The following is a 20,623-nucleotide window of genomic DNA, read 5'->3' on the forward strand; positions in this document are numbered from 1 at the left end:
GACCTTATGGAGTAATGCATGTCTCTCTTGGTCCATCTAAAGTAGGACACCTTAAAGGGCAGTTGTTTTCCTCTCCACAGGGGAGGAATCAAGGGAAGTGTCCAAAGCGCCTAGGATGCCAAGCCACACTGGGGTTCAGTACAGGGCAGACACAGACCCTGTCACCTCTTTTCTGTAGGAACCAAGGGATGTATACCTCCCTAGCCCTCTAAGCTTTGTGTTTCAGAGACTCGCCTCCTGCAGCGCTCCGCAACCCCGCAGCATCTGCAAGGGCTGGAAGATCAAGAGGCTGCAAGTGTCCAGGCTTTCCCGTTCGTGGAATGACCTGTGAGCGCGCACCATCGGCATGTTGAGCGGGAGCCCAGCTGCCTCGGGTCGTTTGCTCTCTCCTGGGGTGGCCTCACATCGGCACATCTAAGCACGCGGCTGGCGGGCTCGAACCCCTAGCTGGGGCTCCACTGCGGACGAATCCCGGGGCCGCGCGGACCCGGCTAGGACGGCGTGCGCGCGGAGGGATCCGCCGGGGCCGCGCCTCCCCGCCCCGTCCCGCCCCCGCCTCCTCCCGCCGGCTCCGCTGCCGCCGCGGCGGCCGCTGCTGCCGCCGCCGCCGCCGCCTGGATATAGTGCGGCAAGGCGCGGAGCTTGCAGTCACTTTGCGAGGAGGAGCGCGCGGGCTGCGGGCGGCTGGGGCACCCGGGAGCGGCGGCGGGCTGGCAGAGGCGGCCGTGGCAGCGGAAGGTTCTCTCTCCGGGGCTGGACTTAATAACTTTGGAACTGTCCGCCGGTGTCACGTCCTGAACATGAGCCTCCTCCTCTCCTTCTACCTGCTCGGGTTGCTGGTCAGTAGCGGGCAAGGTAGGAGTGTGCGGCTTTCTGGCTTACTTTCCCTCCCCCTTCCACCCGACCCGGAGAGGCGAAGAGCGAGGTGCCCGGGCATCGGGGACGAAGGCACCAAAGTTGCGGTGCTTCTTGAGGAGGCTGTTAGCATTTTAGCTCTTTCTTTTTGGCCGCCCCCCAGATTCTATCCGTGTGCTGGAAAGACCCTCGAAGGGGAGACCATGCAAAATTGGAGATAGGCATCGCTGTGAAAGAGATCCGGGGGGGAAAACTGCTGCTGCTGCCGGGATTTTGGCTTTCTCTCTCAATACACGAAATTGGATGAGTGTGTTGGTGTGTAGTCGTAGTTAAATATCTGAGATTGCGGAAGGGAAGGGCACGGTGGTGTTTTAGAGAAGAGGCAAAAAACTATCAGCATTAAAGAAAGTCGTTTATCAAAAATCTCCGTGGTGTGCAAGAAATTCAGTTCTTCAGACATTCTTTTCTCTTTCCCCAACCCCAATTCTTGACTGTGAAGTGAACGTTTGATGGCTTATTTATGTTGGGAACTAACAGGGGCCATAGATGCTATAAGACAGCAAATGGCTAAAACTAGGGTTGCGTCGCGGGCGTTCATTGTGACCCCCTCTCCCCGCACACACACCCTCCTGTGAATGTAGCAGAAATACAAACACGTAGCATTCGATATGAATTACACCTGTAAGAGATTTGGGAGGTTGTGGAGCAATGGGGGTGCTTTTTTTGGGGGGGTGGGGTAGGAAAAAAAAAGACCATGGTGGAATAACCCTAGAGACGGCTGGTGGAAGCAATCTCTGATAATCTGTATATAGATGATGACATGCATTTATCTCTCTGGATTACAATGTGCACGTTCACATAAAATATATTCACAATCATTCGAAACGTTTTCAACTGTCCAGACAAGTTTGGACATTTAATTGGGGAGACAAAATGCCAAAATGTGCAATGCTGGAAGTCTTTAAAGGCAAAGATGATATTCATGATTTTTCAGTTGGATGAAAGTATAGAAAAGCCATGTTATTTGTGCTGCATTTTCTATGGAATTAGTAAATTTCGAGATAAGTTAAAATATCTCCAAATCCGGTTCTAAGCATTTTTTCACCTCTTCACTGTTACTCTTTTGCTCCAGCAGGGGGTGGTAGAACTCCATTTTAAGCAAGAAATGATTGTTTCTGCTCTTCCATACACTGTCCTTCTATCATTCTTCAGCAGGGCTTGGCATTTTGGATGTAAAACCTTCCTTTCTCTGTCCTTCTGCACATTGTTAGTCAATGATGAACCACGACCAGTTGCAGATTTTTATGTCCTGAAGTAAGAATGCACATGCCGGATAGTGCTCTCATGTACAAAGTGCCTCAATAGCAAGCTTCTCTTTCTCCCATTCTAATATAGGATGGGTAATGTTTCAGTCTCAGAAAAAAAAATTGCACAAAGATCCATCTGAAGCTAACATTAGTCTCGTTCATTAATTCAGTCTCTGCTCTTGCAAAGATCAGCAAGCACTTGTTCACGACAGGGCACGAAGCTGTCATTGCTGGAAGGGTGTTGGTTGTGTTTAACTGTTCATTTACAACACAGGCAGGTATTCCTGAATCCGAAGAAACAGTCTGAGATGTTAACTTAGATGCAATTGCAATTAAGCGAGTGTAGTGTGGAGCAATATGGGGCAAGTTTGTGTAGATTGATGATTACAGTGAGCTGTCTGGAGAAAATCATCTCAGTTGGGGAGTCTGCGCATTTATCATTGCTGATGCGAAGAGTGTTGGAATTCAGGGACGGGAGAGAGGTTGGAATGTTTAAGTATCTAGGTACAAACAGTGCACAAAGACAGGTACACTGTGGGTCTCTCGGGGAAACATGTATGAGAAACTGTGATTCAGCTGGTTCATAATCAGCACACAGGGTGGTTATAGAGAACAGTGCAAGGAAAGGAGCATGCCTGTAGGGGAACCCATATTCCTTGTCAATGAAACAGGGCAGAGGATAGCATCTTTGTAAAGGAAATCTCTCTGTCTAGTGCCGTGGCATGACATGGAGAGAGCCGTAGCTGGGTATCCGGGGAAACTAGCTTTTGTTTGAACAAGCATGTAGTATTGCTGTGCCGTGTGTCATAATGAAGTCAGAGATGCCTGGAAACAGAAGTCCTTATCCTGGAGTCTAATTTCTCTAGGCTGCTGTTTTCTTCTCTAATTAAGGGTGCAGCAGCAAGTCTCAGACATGCCACTGGGAGCTGTTTTTCCTTTTCTTTTAATGAACTGTTTGTAACTCACATTTCTGTTTATTTATTATTATTATTATTTTGATGGAGCCATGAATACCTACCAGCTAGTGACCCTCAGGCTTGCCTTGGAAATACTAAAGCCTCAGCTGGCTGATTTATGTTTCTAACAATATACTTGCAGGGAATTTTATGAAGCATGATTGAAGCTATTGCTTGGGAAAGTGGTCCACAGTTTGACTGGGGAAAGGCAACTATGATGTATTCCCTTTTAAGTAGTCAAAACGTTTTGAACCACAACAGTTGAATGGAAGAAAATGACCCAAGTGAAAAACCAACTAACTTAAGTGGATGCCAATACTGTAATTAGCTAACGAGGCCTAATAGCTCCAGCCTTTACTTTCAGTCCTATGTTATTGTTCATGCCAGTTAGAGCTTTTTATTAAAAATTGAAATAGAAATGTTCCTTTAAAAGCCTTCCACTTCCACTGAAGGATTAATATCTAATGAAGGAGGGTTGTCAACTCCAAACCTAGTTGCCCATTGAAAGAAACTTGCAATTCTTTAACTTGTGCAATTATTTTTGCCTTATATTTAAGACTTGGTCACAGCCTCTGCTGTCATAAATCTTGAGTGAGTCTCTCACTAGCAGGGCATTTGCTATTTTTAAGTCAAATTCCCAAACTGAAATAGGAAAGGGTTTCTTCTGAAACTTTTTTCATGTTTTAAACCATTTTAGTGTTTTTAAAAGGATCATCTAATATGATTAATGCCAGTCTGTTGCTGTTGTTTACACATGCAAAACAGAAACACTGCTCTACTCTCTTTCTATTCATGTCAGCCACACATAGCATCCTAAGCCGAACACACGGGGAAGTGATCTGTGAAATGCCCACTCAGTAGACTTTCACTTATTCTTCCTGGGCAAATGTTAGTAAGTAATTGTCCATTAGAGACATGTACCTTCTGAAGACAGCACAGATGTGTGGATGCCTGCTAGCTAAACTGCACAAATGCTGTACAGTTATGGCCTCTCTTTAAAACCTCTGTCTATCCTGATCTAATTCTTTGCCAGCATCCTCTTTGTGTGAGGTTTCTATTGAATCAACTGCATGTCCAGTTAACTTAGGAAAGATAGGTTCTATAAATTATATGTATACACACACACACACACACACACACACACACACACACACACGTGTGTGTGTGTGTGTGTGTTTCCCTTTTTCCCTCAGTGAACAACCCAGAGGATTCCCTCCCCGGCTTGATGCCTGCTGTTCTCACTTTCATTTCTCAAGCTGAATCTGAGCCCGGTGAGCAATAGGAGAAGTTGGAGAGTCCCGGGTGTCAGATGAGTTTTTACATCCACACAGGGGACTGAGGTTCTCTCAGATGTAGTATCTTACAGGAGAAGCAATTAAGGGAACAAAAGAACCTCATTCAGTAAAGGAAAAAGGTCAAGCTCCATATAATTTTGTAAATAAAATGGCCTTCTTTCTCAGATGTGCTGGTTTGTTGTGAGGCAGGGAAAGGGGCTACCCAGGCAGAAGCTGGGAAGCCCGATCAAAAGTGGAGCTTGTTTTTTTTTTTTTTGGTTTTTTTTTTTTTTTGTTTTGTTTTTGTGTTTGTTTTTTTTAAATGCAGGAGCTGAAGGGCTCAGTAGAGCTTCCACAATAGGAGTCTCTGGACCCAGTCCTGCTGCTTTCTCTGGCACTTGACATTGGAGAAATCATTTAACTTACAGTTCTTTAGGGGTCATTGTCTCTGTAACAGTGGACTTCAAATAGTGCAGAAGAGTGTGTTCAGTAAGTAGGGGAGGTAGTCTCAGCTGCACTTTTGTTGTTATTGTCAAATTCTTATTTTTATCGATGATGTCATTAATATGTCTCTTGGTATATGCAAAATCATTCAAATAATATTGGTACTTCTATAAAGGAAATTTATTTGATTTTCTGGCTTTATTGCACTCAGAAAATTCGGAATTTCTTGCATCTTTATATCCTGCCAATTATATTGAGGCTAAGACTATTTAAATGATTATAAATTAGTTTTAATTTTCCAAATTACATGATAGGAGAACACATTAAGAAGAAACCAGCACTTTTATTAAAAGTAACATTCTGCCATTTAACAGAGTTAAACTGTCATTAATTGTTCAGTGAACACGTGTAGTTCACTCTGGTACCCTTTTAAACATTTTAAAGGATCTTAGCTGTTTTAAATTATAATGGTGCTAATGCTAAATAGATGACAGCATTTTTCTGAGGTACACATGTTTATTGTGCCTCTATCAGTTAATCAAGTACTGCTAGTCATGTTAGAAGGCTATGACGTCATGGGGCCAGACTTTTCTAGAATTAAATAAAGAGGGGTGTTAAAGATGCTAAGAATCATCATCATCATAGACGTGGAAAGCTATGTTTGAAGGACTTTAGTTTGATTTTAGGGTATTGGCTGTGTATTATTAAAATTGTATTACAGGGACAGGCCAACTCATTGGCTCTGAGGGCATAAAGCCCAGGCTACCAGGGGTCTGGTAACCTTGAAGAAACAACTAAAATTCTCAGAACAGCTATTTCCTCATTTAAAACTTTGACGTGAGCACATCTCACTGCTTGAACCAAATGCTTAACCAGGAGGAACAGTTGTGATGGTGACACCTGTAAGCACAGTGTGAAATGCCAAGCATATTGTGCAAGGCATTGTCCATTATGTTCAATAATAAGCATACAGATAAAATTTAATAATGTACAGAAATATCTCACTTATTCAACTTTAGAAATTCATCAGGACTTATATGGTCAAACATTCTCTAATTCATTGAAAGTTGGGGCTCTCTCATCGCTGAATTTTCTTTCTTTCTTTCAGCTTTGTTCTAGAATAGGCAAAAGTGTTAAGGCAGTTGTATATGTTGTATAATGAACAACTGTACAGGGCTCCACGTATGGTCACAAGACACATGTCTTAAGTTTTAATTTGCAAGATAATGTCAGTAAAGGGTCTTAAGTTATGAGTTACAGTAGACAGTTAGTCACATATTAGGTTAAGCGAATTAAAGGAATATCAAATAGAATACCAAATGGACAACAACTAGAGCTCCACTTTCCAAATGCTCAACTCACTTTACACAGCACCAATCTTTTCTGTAGCTTTAAAAACTTAGAGTGTAAGAGAAAAAAAATACACCTTATGAATAAGATAGGGTGGTTGAACTCACAAATCCACAGCAAAGATCAAACATACTATAATTCTGACAAGAAGTGGGGAGATGCTCATGAACCCCAGCTGAGGAGCTACACACTGTTGATTTCATCTGGGAGTGGGAGTATCAGCTCATTTAAGTGTGTGGATTTTGTTAGGTCTAATATGCTCTTATTGGTGTAGCCACACTTAGAAGCATACGAAATACAAGTTAATGTCCATGGTTTGATTGTTAAATTAAAAAGTGGAGGGGTTCAAAAAGTTGGAAATATGAGAATATGAGGGTGAGCAATAGGTGTGGCTTAGTTGATAGTGTATGTGTTTACTAAAAATGAGATAGTGGATTTGATCCCCAACACTTCAAAAAGCAACCATCCATCTTTCTGAACAACCAACCCTAAACACACACACACACACACACACACACACACACACACACACACACACCCCACTCGAGGCATGCACAAAGAAACATTTTAATTTGGTCCCATTTTATCAGTTTATAAGTTAACAACTGCTGGCTGGTGTATAAGGTAATTATATTCTTTGTAACTATATTCTTTGTAACTCAAGTTTATTAAGACTATATGGAGATTTTAGTTTTTTATTGAAAAGATGTGGAAATACAGAGTAGTAATCTGATTTGTTATATCAGTTATGGTTAGTCATTATTTGTAAATTAGTGATAACTCTTTATATTTAATTGTCTGTTTTTTTATGTTTATTTTCTTTCTGAAAAATCTTCATGCATATGGATTCATAGAGAATATTATTCCATGTTAGTAGTTGAGAAAATAAAAGGATATAGATTGGAAAAACCAAATATGTGTAAGAAGGTAATAAAACACCGAGCAAAATGTGAAATAGCAGAGGATATCATATAATTGATTACTCAAGGGTCATAGAAAATTCTTGGCATTCATTCCTTACCTTATTTTTTTATTATCATTATTTATTACAATTTATTCACTTTGATTCCCAGCTGTAGCCCCCTCCTGGCGACTCATCTACTCCTGGTTCCACTCTTCCTCCTTTTTCCTCCCTCTATGTCCCTCCCTTAGTCCACTGAAAAAATAACCTGCCTCTGAAACCATGTCAGATATAGCCCCTACTCACCTTACTAGGGAACCCCCATGGAAACAGATCTGCCCAACTGCTACATTTGATCAGGGGGTCTAGGCCCTTTCCATTCATGGTCCTTGGTTGATTGGTCAGCCTCTGGAGGCCACCCTTTGCCCAGATTTTTGGTTCTGTTGCTCTTCTTGTGGAGCTCCTGTCCCTTCCAAGTCTTTCCATCTCCCCCTTTTCAATAAGATTCTCTAAACTCTGCCCAAACTTTGGCTGTGACTCTCAGCATCTGCTTTGATATACCCTACTGGGTAGAGTCTTTTAAAGGCCCCCTGTAGAAGGCTCCTGTCCTTTTCCCCGTCTTCTCCTACTTCCAATGTCTATCCTGTTTGCCCTTCTGAATGAGGAGTAGGTCTCTTTCTTATCCAAAAGATGCTAAAACATACAACAAGGACATTTGCTCAACTATGTTCATAGCAGCTTTATTCATAACAGTGAGAATCTGTCAACAAACTAGATGTTCCTCAACTGAAGAATGGATACAGAAATTGTGGTACATTCTTCCCTTATATTAAAGAAAATTCATTGACTGTTCATTGCGAAGTTCATTTGTGCAGTACTCTCCCATCCCCAGGTTCTTTCCTTTCCTCAGGGTGACCCAAGACACTCATAACACAAATGTCTGGTCTTAAAATACACCCAAAGCCACACCTATAGTCACGAACCCATATTTTTCCTCAGTGCAGCACAGCACTTCAGCATGGCTAGTGTAAATGAAGACAGTGGTATAGGAGAAGGGGGAAACAACATGAACAAATTCTAGAAAAAGTTGCGGTTGTCCTAATTACAGAACTAATCCGGATTTATATATCCAGTTTGAGGATAAATTTAGCTGTCCAATCCATTGGATGGTTTGGAAAAGTCAATCATGGCATTCAGGATGGGATACTGTGGCTATGTAAGGCAGGAAGCAGTTGAGGCCAAGCTGAGTTTGATACTTAGGTGGACCTTTGGGACAAGGCTATTGGATGGGAAAGCAGCTTCATAAAGATGTTTGTAAAGCTACTGGCCATGTACTAGATTGACCGAAAGGGGAGGGGGCAGAAGAAGAAGGAACTAGTGGGCATAGACATGATTCTCTAAAAATAAATTTAGATCTTTTATTAAATATTATCTTTATATTTTTTAGACTAGTCTCTCTTATGAAGATCTGGCTGTCCTGAAATTTGCTATGTAGACAGAACTGGCCCTGAACTCCCAGAAATCACTGGCCTCTGCCACCCAAATGCTGGGATCAAAGCATGAACCATCTAACCTTGGTGAAAACAAAATGGTTTTTGTAAGTTTAATTTGAAATATTGGTAAGAAGGTAGAATTTAAAGTGCTGAACTTATCTGACAGAAAGAATAATATTTCAGTAAAATAATACAGCAAAGTAATATTTGGGGCCATTTTGATTATTTTGTAATTAACTATAAAGTTTTCAAGTATAATTCAGGCACATAGTTATAAATTTATTTACAATTTGAAAAAAAAACAACTACATAATTATTTGTACTTTTTACCATCAAAATTGTCCACTCTTATGTATTTGGCTCATTTTTGAATCAGCATTTATATTTTAATTAATTTTAGTACAGGTATGGTATTTGGAAAAGATTCAAACTTTGCCATTGCTTTATAATTTTCTTTTTTTCCTCTTTTCCCTCTTTTTTAATTTAACTTTTATTAATTACACTTTATTCATTTTGTATCCCCCCATAAGCCCCTCCTATAATTTTCTTTTTAATTTAATTTTATTTATATAATTATTCATTACAGTTTATTCACTTTGTATCCCCACTGCAGCCCCCTTCCTCCCTTGTCTCTTCCCAGTCCCACCCACCCTCTCTCTTCTTCCCCTATGTCTTTCCCCTAGTTCACTGATAGAGGAGGTCCTCCTCCCCTTCTATCTGACCCTGGCCTTTCAAGTCTCATCAGGGATGGCTGCATTGTCTTCCTCTGTGGCCTGGCAAGGCTGCACACCCCCAGGGGGAGGTGATCAAAGAGCCAGCCATTGAGTTCATGTCAGAGACATCCGCTGTACCTCTTTACTAGGAAACCCACTTGGAAACTAATCAGCCAATGGGCTTCCTTTGAACATGGGTCTAAGTCCTCTCCATGCATGGTCCTTGGCTGGAGTATTGGTTCCTGCAGGCCCCTCTGGGTCCAGGTAATTTGACTGTGTTTTTCTCCTTGTGGAGTTCCTGTCCTATCCAGGTCTTTCTATCTCCCTCTTTTTCCATAATAGAATTTTAACTTTTGAGTGCCAAGTTTATGCTGTGTAACTTGTGGTGAGTACTTGACTCATTACCTCATTTATTCCTGATTAAATCGTATTTCATAGATGATGTACCTGAGATAGAGAGTGACTGATTTGTGTAGAGCTTTTAAGTGTGTTCTCTGGCCTGCCATCCCAAATTTATAGTCAATTATCATTAAATGTGTTCAAGCTATATTTCAGTTGGTTCTGCTATAGTCTATGTTTCTTGACACACCTATCCTAATTCACTAAAGGTAAAAAGTGAAATGTTCAATAGTGTAAAATTGTGTTGATCCATGCAGTATTTTCCCAGTTATTTAGTTTTTAATTATTTTAATTTTTAATTATTATTATTGTTATTCTCATTTATTGCAATTTATTCAATTTGTGGCCCCCTCCCTTGTCTCCTTCCAATCACACCTTCCCTTCCTCTTTTCCCCCTATGTCCCTCTCCTAGTACACTGACAGGGGAGGTCCTACTCCCTTTCTATCTGACCCTGGCCTATCAGGTCTCCTCAGGACTTGTTGCATTGTCTTCCTCTGTGTCCTAGTAAGGCTGTACCACCCAGGAGGAGGGCCTCTGAAAGCCTCTTCTGATAGTGTATCAAAGGAGAGGCTGAGACTAATAGCCAAACTTTAGACAGACTGCAAGGAATTTTAAGAAAGAAATGAAAGATTGAAAAACCTGGAGGAGACAGGAGCTCCAAAAGGAGACCAACAGAGCCAAATAAAACTCGGTTCTGGAGACCCTGCAGAGATAGATACCCCAACTAACGACCATGCATGTAGAGGACCTAAAACCCAAGTCCAGATGTAACCCATAGACTCAGTCTCTAAATGGGTTTCCTAATGAGGGGAGCAGGGGTTTTCTCTGGCGTGAACTCAGTTCTTTAGTTTTGAAATGGCGAAATGAAAGCTTTCTCAGCAAAAGAGAAAGCAATAGCAATGTACGAAGACAAATCCAAATGAAGAAAATTCACTCATGCACCTTTAATTAGGTCTCCTTGTGGAGCTCCTGTCCCCTCCATTTCTTTCTATCTCACTCTTTAAAAACGTTCACTTCCCTATGAATGCTTTCTATGCCTTGAATCATAATAACAATGCAAAAACTGGGTGCAAATACCAGTAGAAATTTTACTTATATAGCTTATAGTTAAAACTGTTATGTAAAAAACAGCTCCTATCTAACATCATCATTACAATTATGGTGCTCTTGTTAAGGCTGGACCACAGACTTCTGAGGGATTTCAATGTTCTCCCTCTTACTGCATTTTTTAATAAGATTTGATATTTTTATTCTACAAATTTATAATACTGGAGTTTATTGAGATTGAGCATGTGCTACTGTAATAACAGAGGCATGTGTCTGCATGCAAAATATGCAGATGAGATTTGATTTTGTTTTATGTATTAATAAGAGATTTGGAGAGAGAGAGAGAGAGAGAGAGAGAGAGAGAGAGAGAAAATGTGTGTATGTGTATGCACATTCATGTCTGTATGTGTGAATGTGAAGTGAGGCTGGGTATTGAACCTGGTTATGGTGCATTCTAGAGTAAGCCGTCAATAACTGAGGAGCTGTAATCTTCATTCCTTTAAATTAAATGGACAAAGGAAATGGTCCATTAAAGAAAGATTTGTAATGTTTTTAATATAGGGCCCTGTGATTATTTTTACATCATATTTTTCCTAATCTATAGATTTCTATAGATCAAAAATATTGAACACATTACCCAGGTAGAACAATTTCATTTTTGCCTTCTAACAGCAAATGTCACAATATTCTCTTGAGCATACAACACAGCACATAAGGCCCATGAACAGATAGGGTAGTGAAAATGCCTTCTTAAAACACAAATAAGTGTTGTGTGTTTTGTATGAGAATCATGTAAAGAACTGGTCATACAAAGGCTATATGTTACACACTTTTCAGAAACACATACCTGTATTTGGAAGCTGTCACCTTTTATATCTGTAACTTTCTACATATTGAAATTAAGAAATGTTCCAACTGTTGAAACTGAATTTTTCATATCAGATAATTATATATTTTTTCTCATATCCAATCATAAAATTCTATCTATCTATCTATCTATCTATCTATCTAAATATCTATCATTTACCTATATATTTATCTGTCTATTTCTGTGTGTGCTAATAAGATTATACATATATATTCACATCAGGTACAACACCATAATGATCAATCAATGAAAGTTAAAAGTAAAAATCAATGTTTTAAAAAGTTTGCCATGTGTGGTAGGCTCCAGTTCTGTTTCCTCTTTTCTACCGTATCCATTGTCTATCCTGTTTTCCCTTCTTAAACAGAGTTAATCATTTTCACTAGGGTGCTCCTTGTCATTTAGCTTCTTTAGGTCTGTAGATGTTAATATGTTTATCCTATGTTATATGGCTAATATCCACCTATAATTGAATATATACCATGTATATCTCTGCTCCTGGGACACCTTACTCAGGATGATTTTTATTTTCTAGTTCCATCCACTTGCCTGCAATTTTTATGATATATTTGTTTTTAGTTGCTGAGTAGTATTCCATTGTGTAAATGTACCATAATTTCTGCATCCATTCCTCAGTTGAGGGGCATCTAGCTTATTTCTAGATTCTGGCTGTTATGAATAAAGCTGCTTTGAACATACTTGAGCAAATGTCCTTGTTGTATGGTTTAGCATCTTTCAGATATATGCTGAGGAGTGGTATAGCTGGATCTTGAGGTAGCACTATTCCCAGTATTCTGAGAAAGCATCAGACTGATTTCCAAAGTGGTTGTACAAGTTTATACTACCATCAGCAATGGAGGAGGGTTCCCCTTTCTCCACTGTACCACAGATGTCCACTAAAAGACTCCAACCAGCAGGGGATCTAAGCAGATGCAGAGGCTTACAGCCAAATTTTGGACAGAGCGCAGGAAGTCTTATGGAAGAAAAAGGATATAAAAGGACCCTGTTCCAGAGGGAACAGAAGCCACACAAGAAGACCAACAAAGAAAAAAAAATAAGGCCTAGGGAGGACTGCATAGACGGATACAGACCATACATAGAGAGAACCTAGACTACCTGCTCAGATATAGACCATAGACAGCTCAGTCTTCACGTTTAGTAAGAGGCGAAGAGACAGATCCTGACATGAACTTTGCTACCTGATCCTTGATCACTTTTCTCTGGTGGGGCAACCTAACCAGCCCACAAAGGATGAGGATCCAGGGAGTCCTGATGGGACCTGAAAGGCTAGGGTCAGACAGTAGGGGAAGAGGACTTCCCTTATCCATGGACTCAGGGAGAACGGTAGGGGAGAAATTGTGATGAAGGGTGGGATCAGAAGAAGATGAGGAAGGAGACTACAACTGGGATACAAAATCAATAAATTGATAATAATAATAGAGTAAAAAATAAATAATAATAAAAATGCTTGCAATGGACACTATGAGACATGACTTAACAGGAGACTCTTATGACAATGTTAATTTACCAATTTGAAGGACACAGTTAACTTGAAAATTGTTACCAAATTACAATGAAATGCTTTGTCTCTCAAAGCTACTTATTCTAGCACAAGTAATTAATATTGATATGAATTGTCACTCTATATAGTTCACACTTTTAAAATATATTTCTGCTTTTGCTTCAGTATTTGATTGACCAACATGAATGAAAGAGTTTTGTAAATAACTTCTCACTCGAGTTTATAAATTTGTATTCTATGATCCCTAAATATCTTTTGGACTGTTTCTATGGGATGTTAGAGATGTTAATTAGAGATATACCTCCCCATGTCATATACTAGGAACCTTTATTTTTATTTTTTATTTTTCTCATTAGTTACATTTTGTTAATTCTGTATCCCAGCTGTATCCCTCATTCCCTCCCCAATCCCACCCTCCCTCCCTCATCTCCTCCCTGCGACTTTCCAAGTCCACTGATAGGGGAGGACCTCCTTCCCTTTCATATGACTCCCTTTTGTCAGGTATTTTCAGGACTGGCTGCAAAGTCCTCCTCTGTGGCCACCCCTTGGGAGGTGGGGAGGTCAAAGAGCCAGTCATTGAGTTCCTGTTAGAAATAGTCCTTGTTCCCCTCAGCAATCAAAAAGGAGGAAATCATGAAATTTGCAGGCAAATGGTGGGATCTAGAAAAGATCATTCTGAGTGAAGTATCCCATAAGGAGAAAGACAAACATGGAATATACTTGCTTATATAGACTTAAAAGATAGGATAAACATAATGAAATCTATACACCTAAAGAAGATAATCAAGAAAGCAGACACGGGGTATGATGATCTGTCCTCATTTAGAAAGACAAATGGGATATGCATTGAACATATGACAGGAGTCTACTGCAGAAAGCATCTGAAAGACTCTACCTGGCAGTGCTCCAAAATATATACTAAGACTCATAACCAAACCTTCAGCAGAGTGCAGGGAACCATATGAAAGAAGGGGAGTTTGATGTGGAAAGGATAGGAGCTCCACAAGGACCAAACATATCTGGGCACAGGGTCTTTTCTGAGATGGAAACTCAACCGAAGACCATGAGAGGATAAAACCTAGAACCTCTGCTCGGATGTGACCCGTGATAGCTCAGTAATCAATTGGTTTCCCATAGTAAGGGGAACAAGGGCTATTTCTAACAGGAACCTTTAAGTTAGAACTAATGCTCTTAAATTTGGGGGATTTTCACCATCCTATTTGTTAACATTCCACGTGTGTTATGATGTAGTCTGAATATACTTGTTGTGAATTCCTAGATTTAAAAATCTTTGTAGCTTGTGCATTTTATACCTTTCTGTCCTTTCTTCTTTAACCTGGAGTTTTTCACATTTCTTTATGCCATAGCTTTAACCCTATACCAGTGAATGTAATCATTCATTCTTCTAACATGTATAAATTTTTATCTACTACCTACTTGCTACTGTTCAAGATTGCAATGCTCTTGCATTCAGCTTGTCAAAATTTTTGTACTTAATAGCTGCCTTCTCTGTGAACACCACAAAGGCATTAAGCTTTGCCACTCTTGCTTCCCTTTATATGTGAGGTATTTGATTATAGACTTCATTGTAAATCAGAATGTGTATTCTTGGAAAAACAATGGCTGTTTACCAAATAAATACTGGGTGAATATTTATATCTTAACTAGAAATGGCAAACCAAAGTAGCACATTTATTTTAAAATATATTTGATCTTGGTTTTAGGTAATGGTTTTGTTTGTTGGGAATATATGTTTCGTTGGCCTGGGTATTTATTTCAAGTGTTTAGTTTATATCACTACCATGAACTTGACAGACCGTGAATTTACAATAAATTAGGAATGATTACTTACTTTTGATGAGTAACATGGTTAGCCTACTTTATCCCTGACCTTATTTTCTCACAGAAAAGTAATTTGACTGTGAATAAAGTTCATTCATTCATTAATGTTAACATTTAAAGTCCTATATATGTAAAGCATAGGATATGGTAATGGAGTTTAAAATTCATATATAAAAATTCATATATTAAAATACATATATATGCATAGGATATATGTATGTAATTTACAAAAAATAAAATAATTGGAACAATATAATACATTATATTAGTATGATAAATACAAATATTGTCACCAAGAATTGTCTAGTATGTCAATGGAGCAGGTCTTTAAAATCAACACAATCTGGGTAGGTGAATAAACTTTGTTAATTTACTCACTGATTTTTTGGAAACGAATTCTAAATTTTACTATAAGAAGAAAAGAGAAAATAATACTTAATTGTTTTAACCTATTTTTAATAGGCTTTTTGATTTTTTTTACAATGTTAAAAATAATTTTATTTTTGAGAAGTTTTTACATATAAGCACTGCAGTGACTTTATGCCTAGCCCTCCATCGTTTCTCCAGGGCTCTTCCTGGTCCTCTCACACTCCTTTTCCAAATCAAGATCTCTTCTTTGATTCTTACTGTTACATGTATGTTCATGTATTCACACACACACACACACACACACACATACACACACGACCTACTTATTCAGTTGAGCATTGCTCACATTTATTTATGTCCAGAGCTGACCACTTGGTACTGGAACCTATGCAGGAAATCATCTTTGGAGGTAACTTACTATCCATCTTTCAGCGGGCATTGGCCATCTGTTACTCTTCACTGTAGGTGAAACAATATGGAATTTCTGCTGTCCATATTGTCATGTCAGATGGTATTTTCAGTATTCAGCACAAAAAAGGAAATTAAAGAGATACAGCTAGGTAAAGAAAAATATCAAATTCCCCCCATTTGTGCATGATATGATGTTATGATGAAATTTATTTAACTTCTAAAATCCTCTTTTAACTGGAAGCCACATCCACCCCACCCTCCTTTTGATGGTTTTCTTCCAGGCTTTTCAAGGACTACATCCTCAGAGGAAAGCATTTAATTGTTCAGAGTACAGTTTGTGATTCCTTGGAACATCTTTGCAAAATATTCATTTTCCTGCTCACCATTTTTTTCCTCTAATAATACCACTTTGGGGGTTTGATTCTTTTAACTTCAAACACAGTTTTCAATTAATGATTAAATAGTACTGCTGATTCACCAATTTTACTTTCATCTCTCCCTCAAATTTTGTCTAAATCATCATCACTTTAATTGTTAATCTAGATGAGTCATGTCATTTCCAAGCCCCCTCAAAGGAATAATGTTAATTCATTCTGCATCTGTAGGGATGATAGATGACTTTTAATTTAAAAAGTTATCAAATGACCTCATCTCACCTTCCCTGGCTTATGCGAATCCTAACTTCCATACATAAAATAGTTATTAAATGTCCAACTTTATTATTCTCATGACCCTAAAATAATATTTACCAGCATTGAATTCAGAGTATTATGCAACATTCTATGTTTCTACTGTGATTTTTGAGTCCCTGTTTCCAGGATATCATAGTGACATATTTTACCAAAAATGTTCTTTTTTGTACACTGAGCAGCTCTTATTGAACAATGACTTTATTTATTTATTTATTTATTTATTTATTTATTTATTTATTTTTATTCATTACATTTGATTCACTTTGTATCCCACCTGTAGCCCTATCCCTTATCCCCTCCCATTCTCCCTCCCTCATCTACTCTCATGCCCTTCCACAAGTCCACTGATAGGGAAGGTCCTCTTTCCCTTCTCTCTGACCTTAGCCTATCAGGTCTCATTAGGACTGGCTGCATTGTCTTCCTCTGTGGCCTGGTAAGGCTGCTCCCCACTAAGGGGGAGATGATCAAAGAGCCAGTCACTGAGTTCATGTCAGAGACAATCCCTGTTCCCCTTACTAGGGAACCCACTTGAGCACTGAGTTGCCACTGGCTACATCTGAATAGGGGTTCTAGGTTATCTCCATGAATGGTCCTTGAATGGAGAATAAGTCTCAGAAAAGATCACTGGGCCCAGAATTTTTGGTCCTGTTGCTGTTCTTGTGGAGCTCCTGTCTCCTATCTCCTCCTATAGAAGGTCTTTCTATCTCCCCCTTCTTTCCTAAGATTCCCTGAACTCTGACCAAAGTTTGGCTGTGAGCCTCATCATCTTCTTTGATACCCTGCTGGATAGATTCTTTCAGAGCCCTCTGTGGTAGGCTCCTGTCCTATTCCCTGTTTTCTCCCTCTTCTGATGTCCTTCCCGTTTGCCTGAGTGAGGATTGATCATCTTACCAGGGTCCTTCTTCTTAAAGGTGTACATATTTTAGTGTTTATTCTATGTTATGTGTCTAATATACATTTATAAGTGAATATATACCATGTATGTCTTTTTGCTTCTGGGATACCTCACACAGGATCTATCATCAGAACAAAATGACAGCCTGCAGACTGGGAAAGAATATTCTCCAACCCCAAATCTGGCAGAGCACTAATATCCAGAATATATAAAGAACTCAAGAAGTTAAAAAGCAACAAATCAAGTAATCCAATTAAAAATTGTGGTACAGAGGTAAACAGCGAATTTGCAATAGAGGAATATCAAATAGCAGAGAAACTCTAAAGAAAGGCTCAATGTCCTTGGTCATCAGGGAGATGCAAATCAAAATAACCCTGAGATTTCACCTTACACCCATCAGAATGGCTAAGATCGAAGACTCAAGTGACAACACATGCTGGAGAGGATGTGGAGAAAGGGGAACCCTCCTCCATTGCTGGTGGGAATGTAAACTTGTACAGCCCCTTTTGAAATCAGTCTAGTGCTTTCTCAGACAATTTGGAATAGTGCTTCCTCAAGACCCAGCTATATCAAGATCCAGCTATATCAAGATCCAGCTATACCACTCCTGGGCATATATCCAAAATATACTCAAGTACACAACAAGGACATTTGCTCAACCATGTTTGTAGCAGCTTTATTCATAATAGCCAGAACCTCTAAACAACCCAAATGTCCCTCAGTGGAGGAATGAATACAGAAAGTGTGGTACATTTACACAATGGAATACTACTCAGTAATTAAAAACAAGAAAATCACCAAATTTGAAGGCAAAGGGTGGACTCTAGAAAAGAACAATGAGCTCTTTAAGCAGAACATACCTACTCAAACTTGGAAATTTAAAATATTAAACTATTTCACATGAGTGGAAATGGGAAATTATTTGTCTCTTTGCCTTAACTTTTGCTATTCAGCTGCCTTTCACACCTCCATCACTCATTGGATGTCTCTGGTTTTCAACTGATGCATATGGATGTCATTTTGTGGCAGGAGAAGTTCAGTTTTCACAAGTAATAATTAAGACTACCCAATAAATCTCACCTCCAAGCAGAATTCACACAGAGAACTGGGTTGAAAGAAAAGTAAGTACTTAGAGAAAAGATCAGCATTGTTTCAAGAGAGAAAGAAAAATGTGTATTTAGAGAAGAGATGAGTTTTATTCATAATCTAAAAAAGCATTGGATGTTGCTCACACAAAATCTGATCTTCCATAGTTACCTGCATGATAATTTCGGAAGCCCAGCAATCCACAGAAATGGCTAGATGCAAATTTGCTTCCTGCATAAACACTACATTTATAAATATTTGTTGAATCAATTAGATGAAGGGGAACATTTCCAGTCACTCCACTAAATATTTTCATGCGAATTAGTTTAATTTCTTTATTCAATAACATGGAGGTGTTCTGAACAATGGCCCAAAAAATGGTGAACTGCTTTAAGTAAAATGTTATGTAGCATATGGTAAGATGAAATCCTGTCATTCTACTGATTTAAGCGTTATCCTGTGAAGAAGGAAGGTATCTCTGAACAGAGAAAACCAGTGCTAGGAAGATTTCTACTTTTTGATTTCTGACCATTTCAGTTCCAACCCAAAAAAGTAACAAGGACAAATTGCATGTATTTATAGGGAACAAAATGGTGTTTTAGTGTATTTTGATATTACTAGTCAAACAAATGAAAATAGTCACATGATTATCTTTTTGTGCTGTGATCATGTAGGGTATAATTTCTTAAGAGCTTTCTTCAGGAAGATAAGAGAGTTCCACCGGTTTCAGAGTGGGTGTTAGTGTTTCAGATGCAGCTAAGTGAGGAAGGTCACAGGCACAAGTACACAAGGGCAGGAGTGTGCTTGGAGATGTGCCTGCCTGGAAGGCTAAAGTGAAAGGGAGAACCAAGCAGAAGCACGGGTTATAGATCAGCTCGCCCTATAGGATACAGCCTTGCAAGTTCACAGAGGAAGACAATGTAACCAAACCTGATGAGACCTTGTAGGCTAGGGTCAGAGAGAAGGGGAGGAGGCCCTCCTCTATCGGAGAACTAGGGGAGGAGGAGCAGAGGTGGAGAAGAGGGAGGGAGGGTGGGATTGGGAGGAGACCAGGGAGGAGGCCACAGCAAAGATACAAATTGAATAAATTGTAATAGATTATAATAATGAAAAAAAGAAAAAAAACTTAACCTGTTGAAAAATGAAAAAAAAAAAAGAACTTTCAAGTATGCAGTCTGTTGTTATTAGCTATATCCATAATAGGCCACAGTAATTTCTGAAAATTATTTAACTTATTTTAGTGTAGCCATATACTTTTAATCCAGCATCTCCTTGATTTCTCTTTCTTATCTCTTTCTGATTAGTGTCTTATTCTTTTCTTTCATGAGATTTTTTTCTTTTTCATTAGTTGTTTATTTAATCAGTTTACAGCCTGATTGCAGCACCTTTGCTTATCATCTCCCTGACCCATCCTCACATCCCTCTCCGCAATTTCCACTTCTTAGAAAAAGGGAGGCCCCCACGTGGGTACCAACCCACCCTAGCACATCAAGACTCAGCAGGACTAAGCCCATCTTTTCCCACCAAGGCAAGAGGAGGAAACCCAGCTACGGGTTTTGGAAACCCTTTGGAAAGAGATCCAAAGGAAGGTGACAAAGTCAGATGCAGTATCCCTCTAATTGTAGAAGTACAAGCTCCATATTTGCTACATTTGTATAGGGGTCTAGGCCCAGCCTATGCTTATTCGTTGGTTGGTGGTTCAGTCTCTGTGAGCCTCCATAGACCCAGATTATTTTAATTTGTAGATCTTCTTGTGTTCTTGACTTCTTCTGCTTCCTCAATACTTCTTTCTCTTCCAAAAGACTCCAGAACTCCTCCTATTGTTTGGCTATGGATCTCTTCATCTCTTTCCATCAGCTGCTGCATCTTTTATGAGTTTTAATTGAGATCATATTTGTCTTTCTATACTTGGCTAATTTCACATATTATGATGTTCTATAGGGCTATTTATATTTCTTCAGGTGACCGTATTTCCTTTTTTATTTGGACTTAATAGTATTACACTCTACAGGTCTTATACAGGCTAACCATCTATCCTGAGGTGTTCAGGAGGCATTGTGATTAGTTAGCCAGTGAATATGTATCGGTAAGGCACAGATTTCATTTCCTTCAATTAAAGATCTAACCGCAATCACTGGATTATATGAGTCTAAACCACAAACAATGAAAGCAAGAATAGCTAAGCAAAGTTCTGTGAAACA

At 39.2% G+C, this 20,623-nt stretch overlaps 1 protein-coding gene across 2 annotated transcripts in view; it reads left to right on the top strand.

The window, feature by feature from the left end:
* Positions 1–573: 573 nt before the first annotated feature.
* The window catches only part of Ncam2 (neural cell adhesion molecule 2), a 465,089-nt gene continuing 445,039 nt past the window's right edge, over positions 574–20,623 (top strand). The window contains exon 1 of one of the 2 annotated variants that reach the window (XM_060370676.1): positions 574–855. In XM_060370676.1, the coding sequence (XP_060226659.1) occupies positions 801–855 (55 nt within the window). In that variant the 5' untranslated portion in view covers positions 574–800. The remainder of the gene's footprint in view (positions 856–20,623) is intronic. The other variant, XM_060370675.1, reaches the window with a different exon arrangement.

This window comes from Meriones unguiculatus, chromosome 17 (assembly GCF_030254825.1).
Source record: "Meriones unguiculatus strain TT.TT164.6M chromosome 17, Bangor_MerUng_6.1, whole genome shotgun sequence".
Taxonomy (NCBI): Eukaryota; Metazoa; Chordata; class Mammalia; order Rodentia; family Muridae; genus Meriones; species Meriones unguiculatus.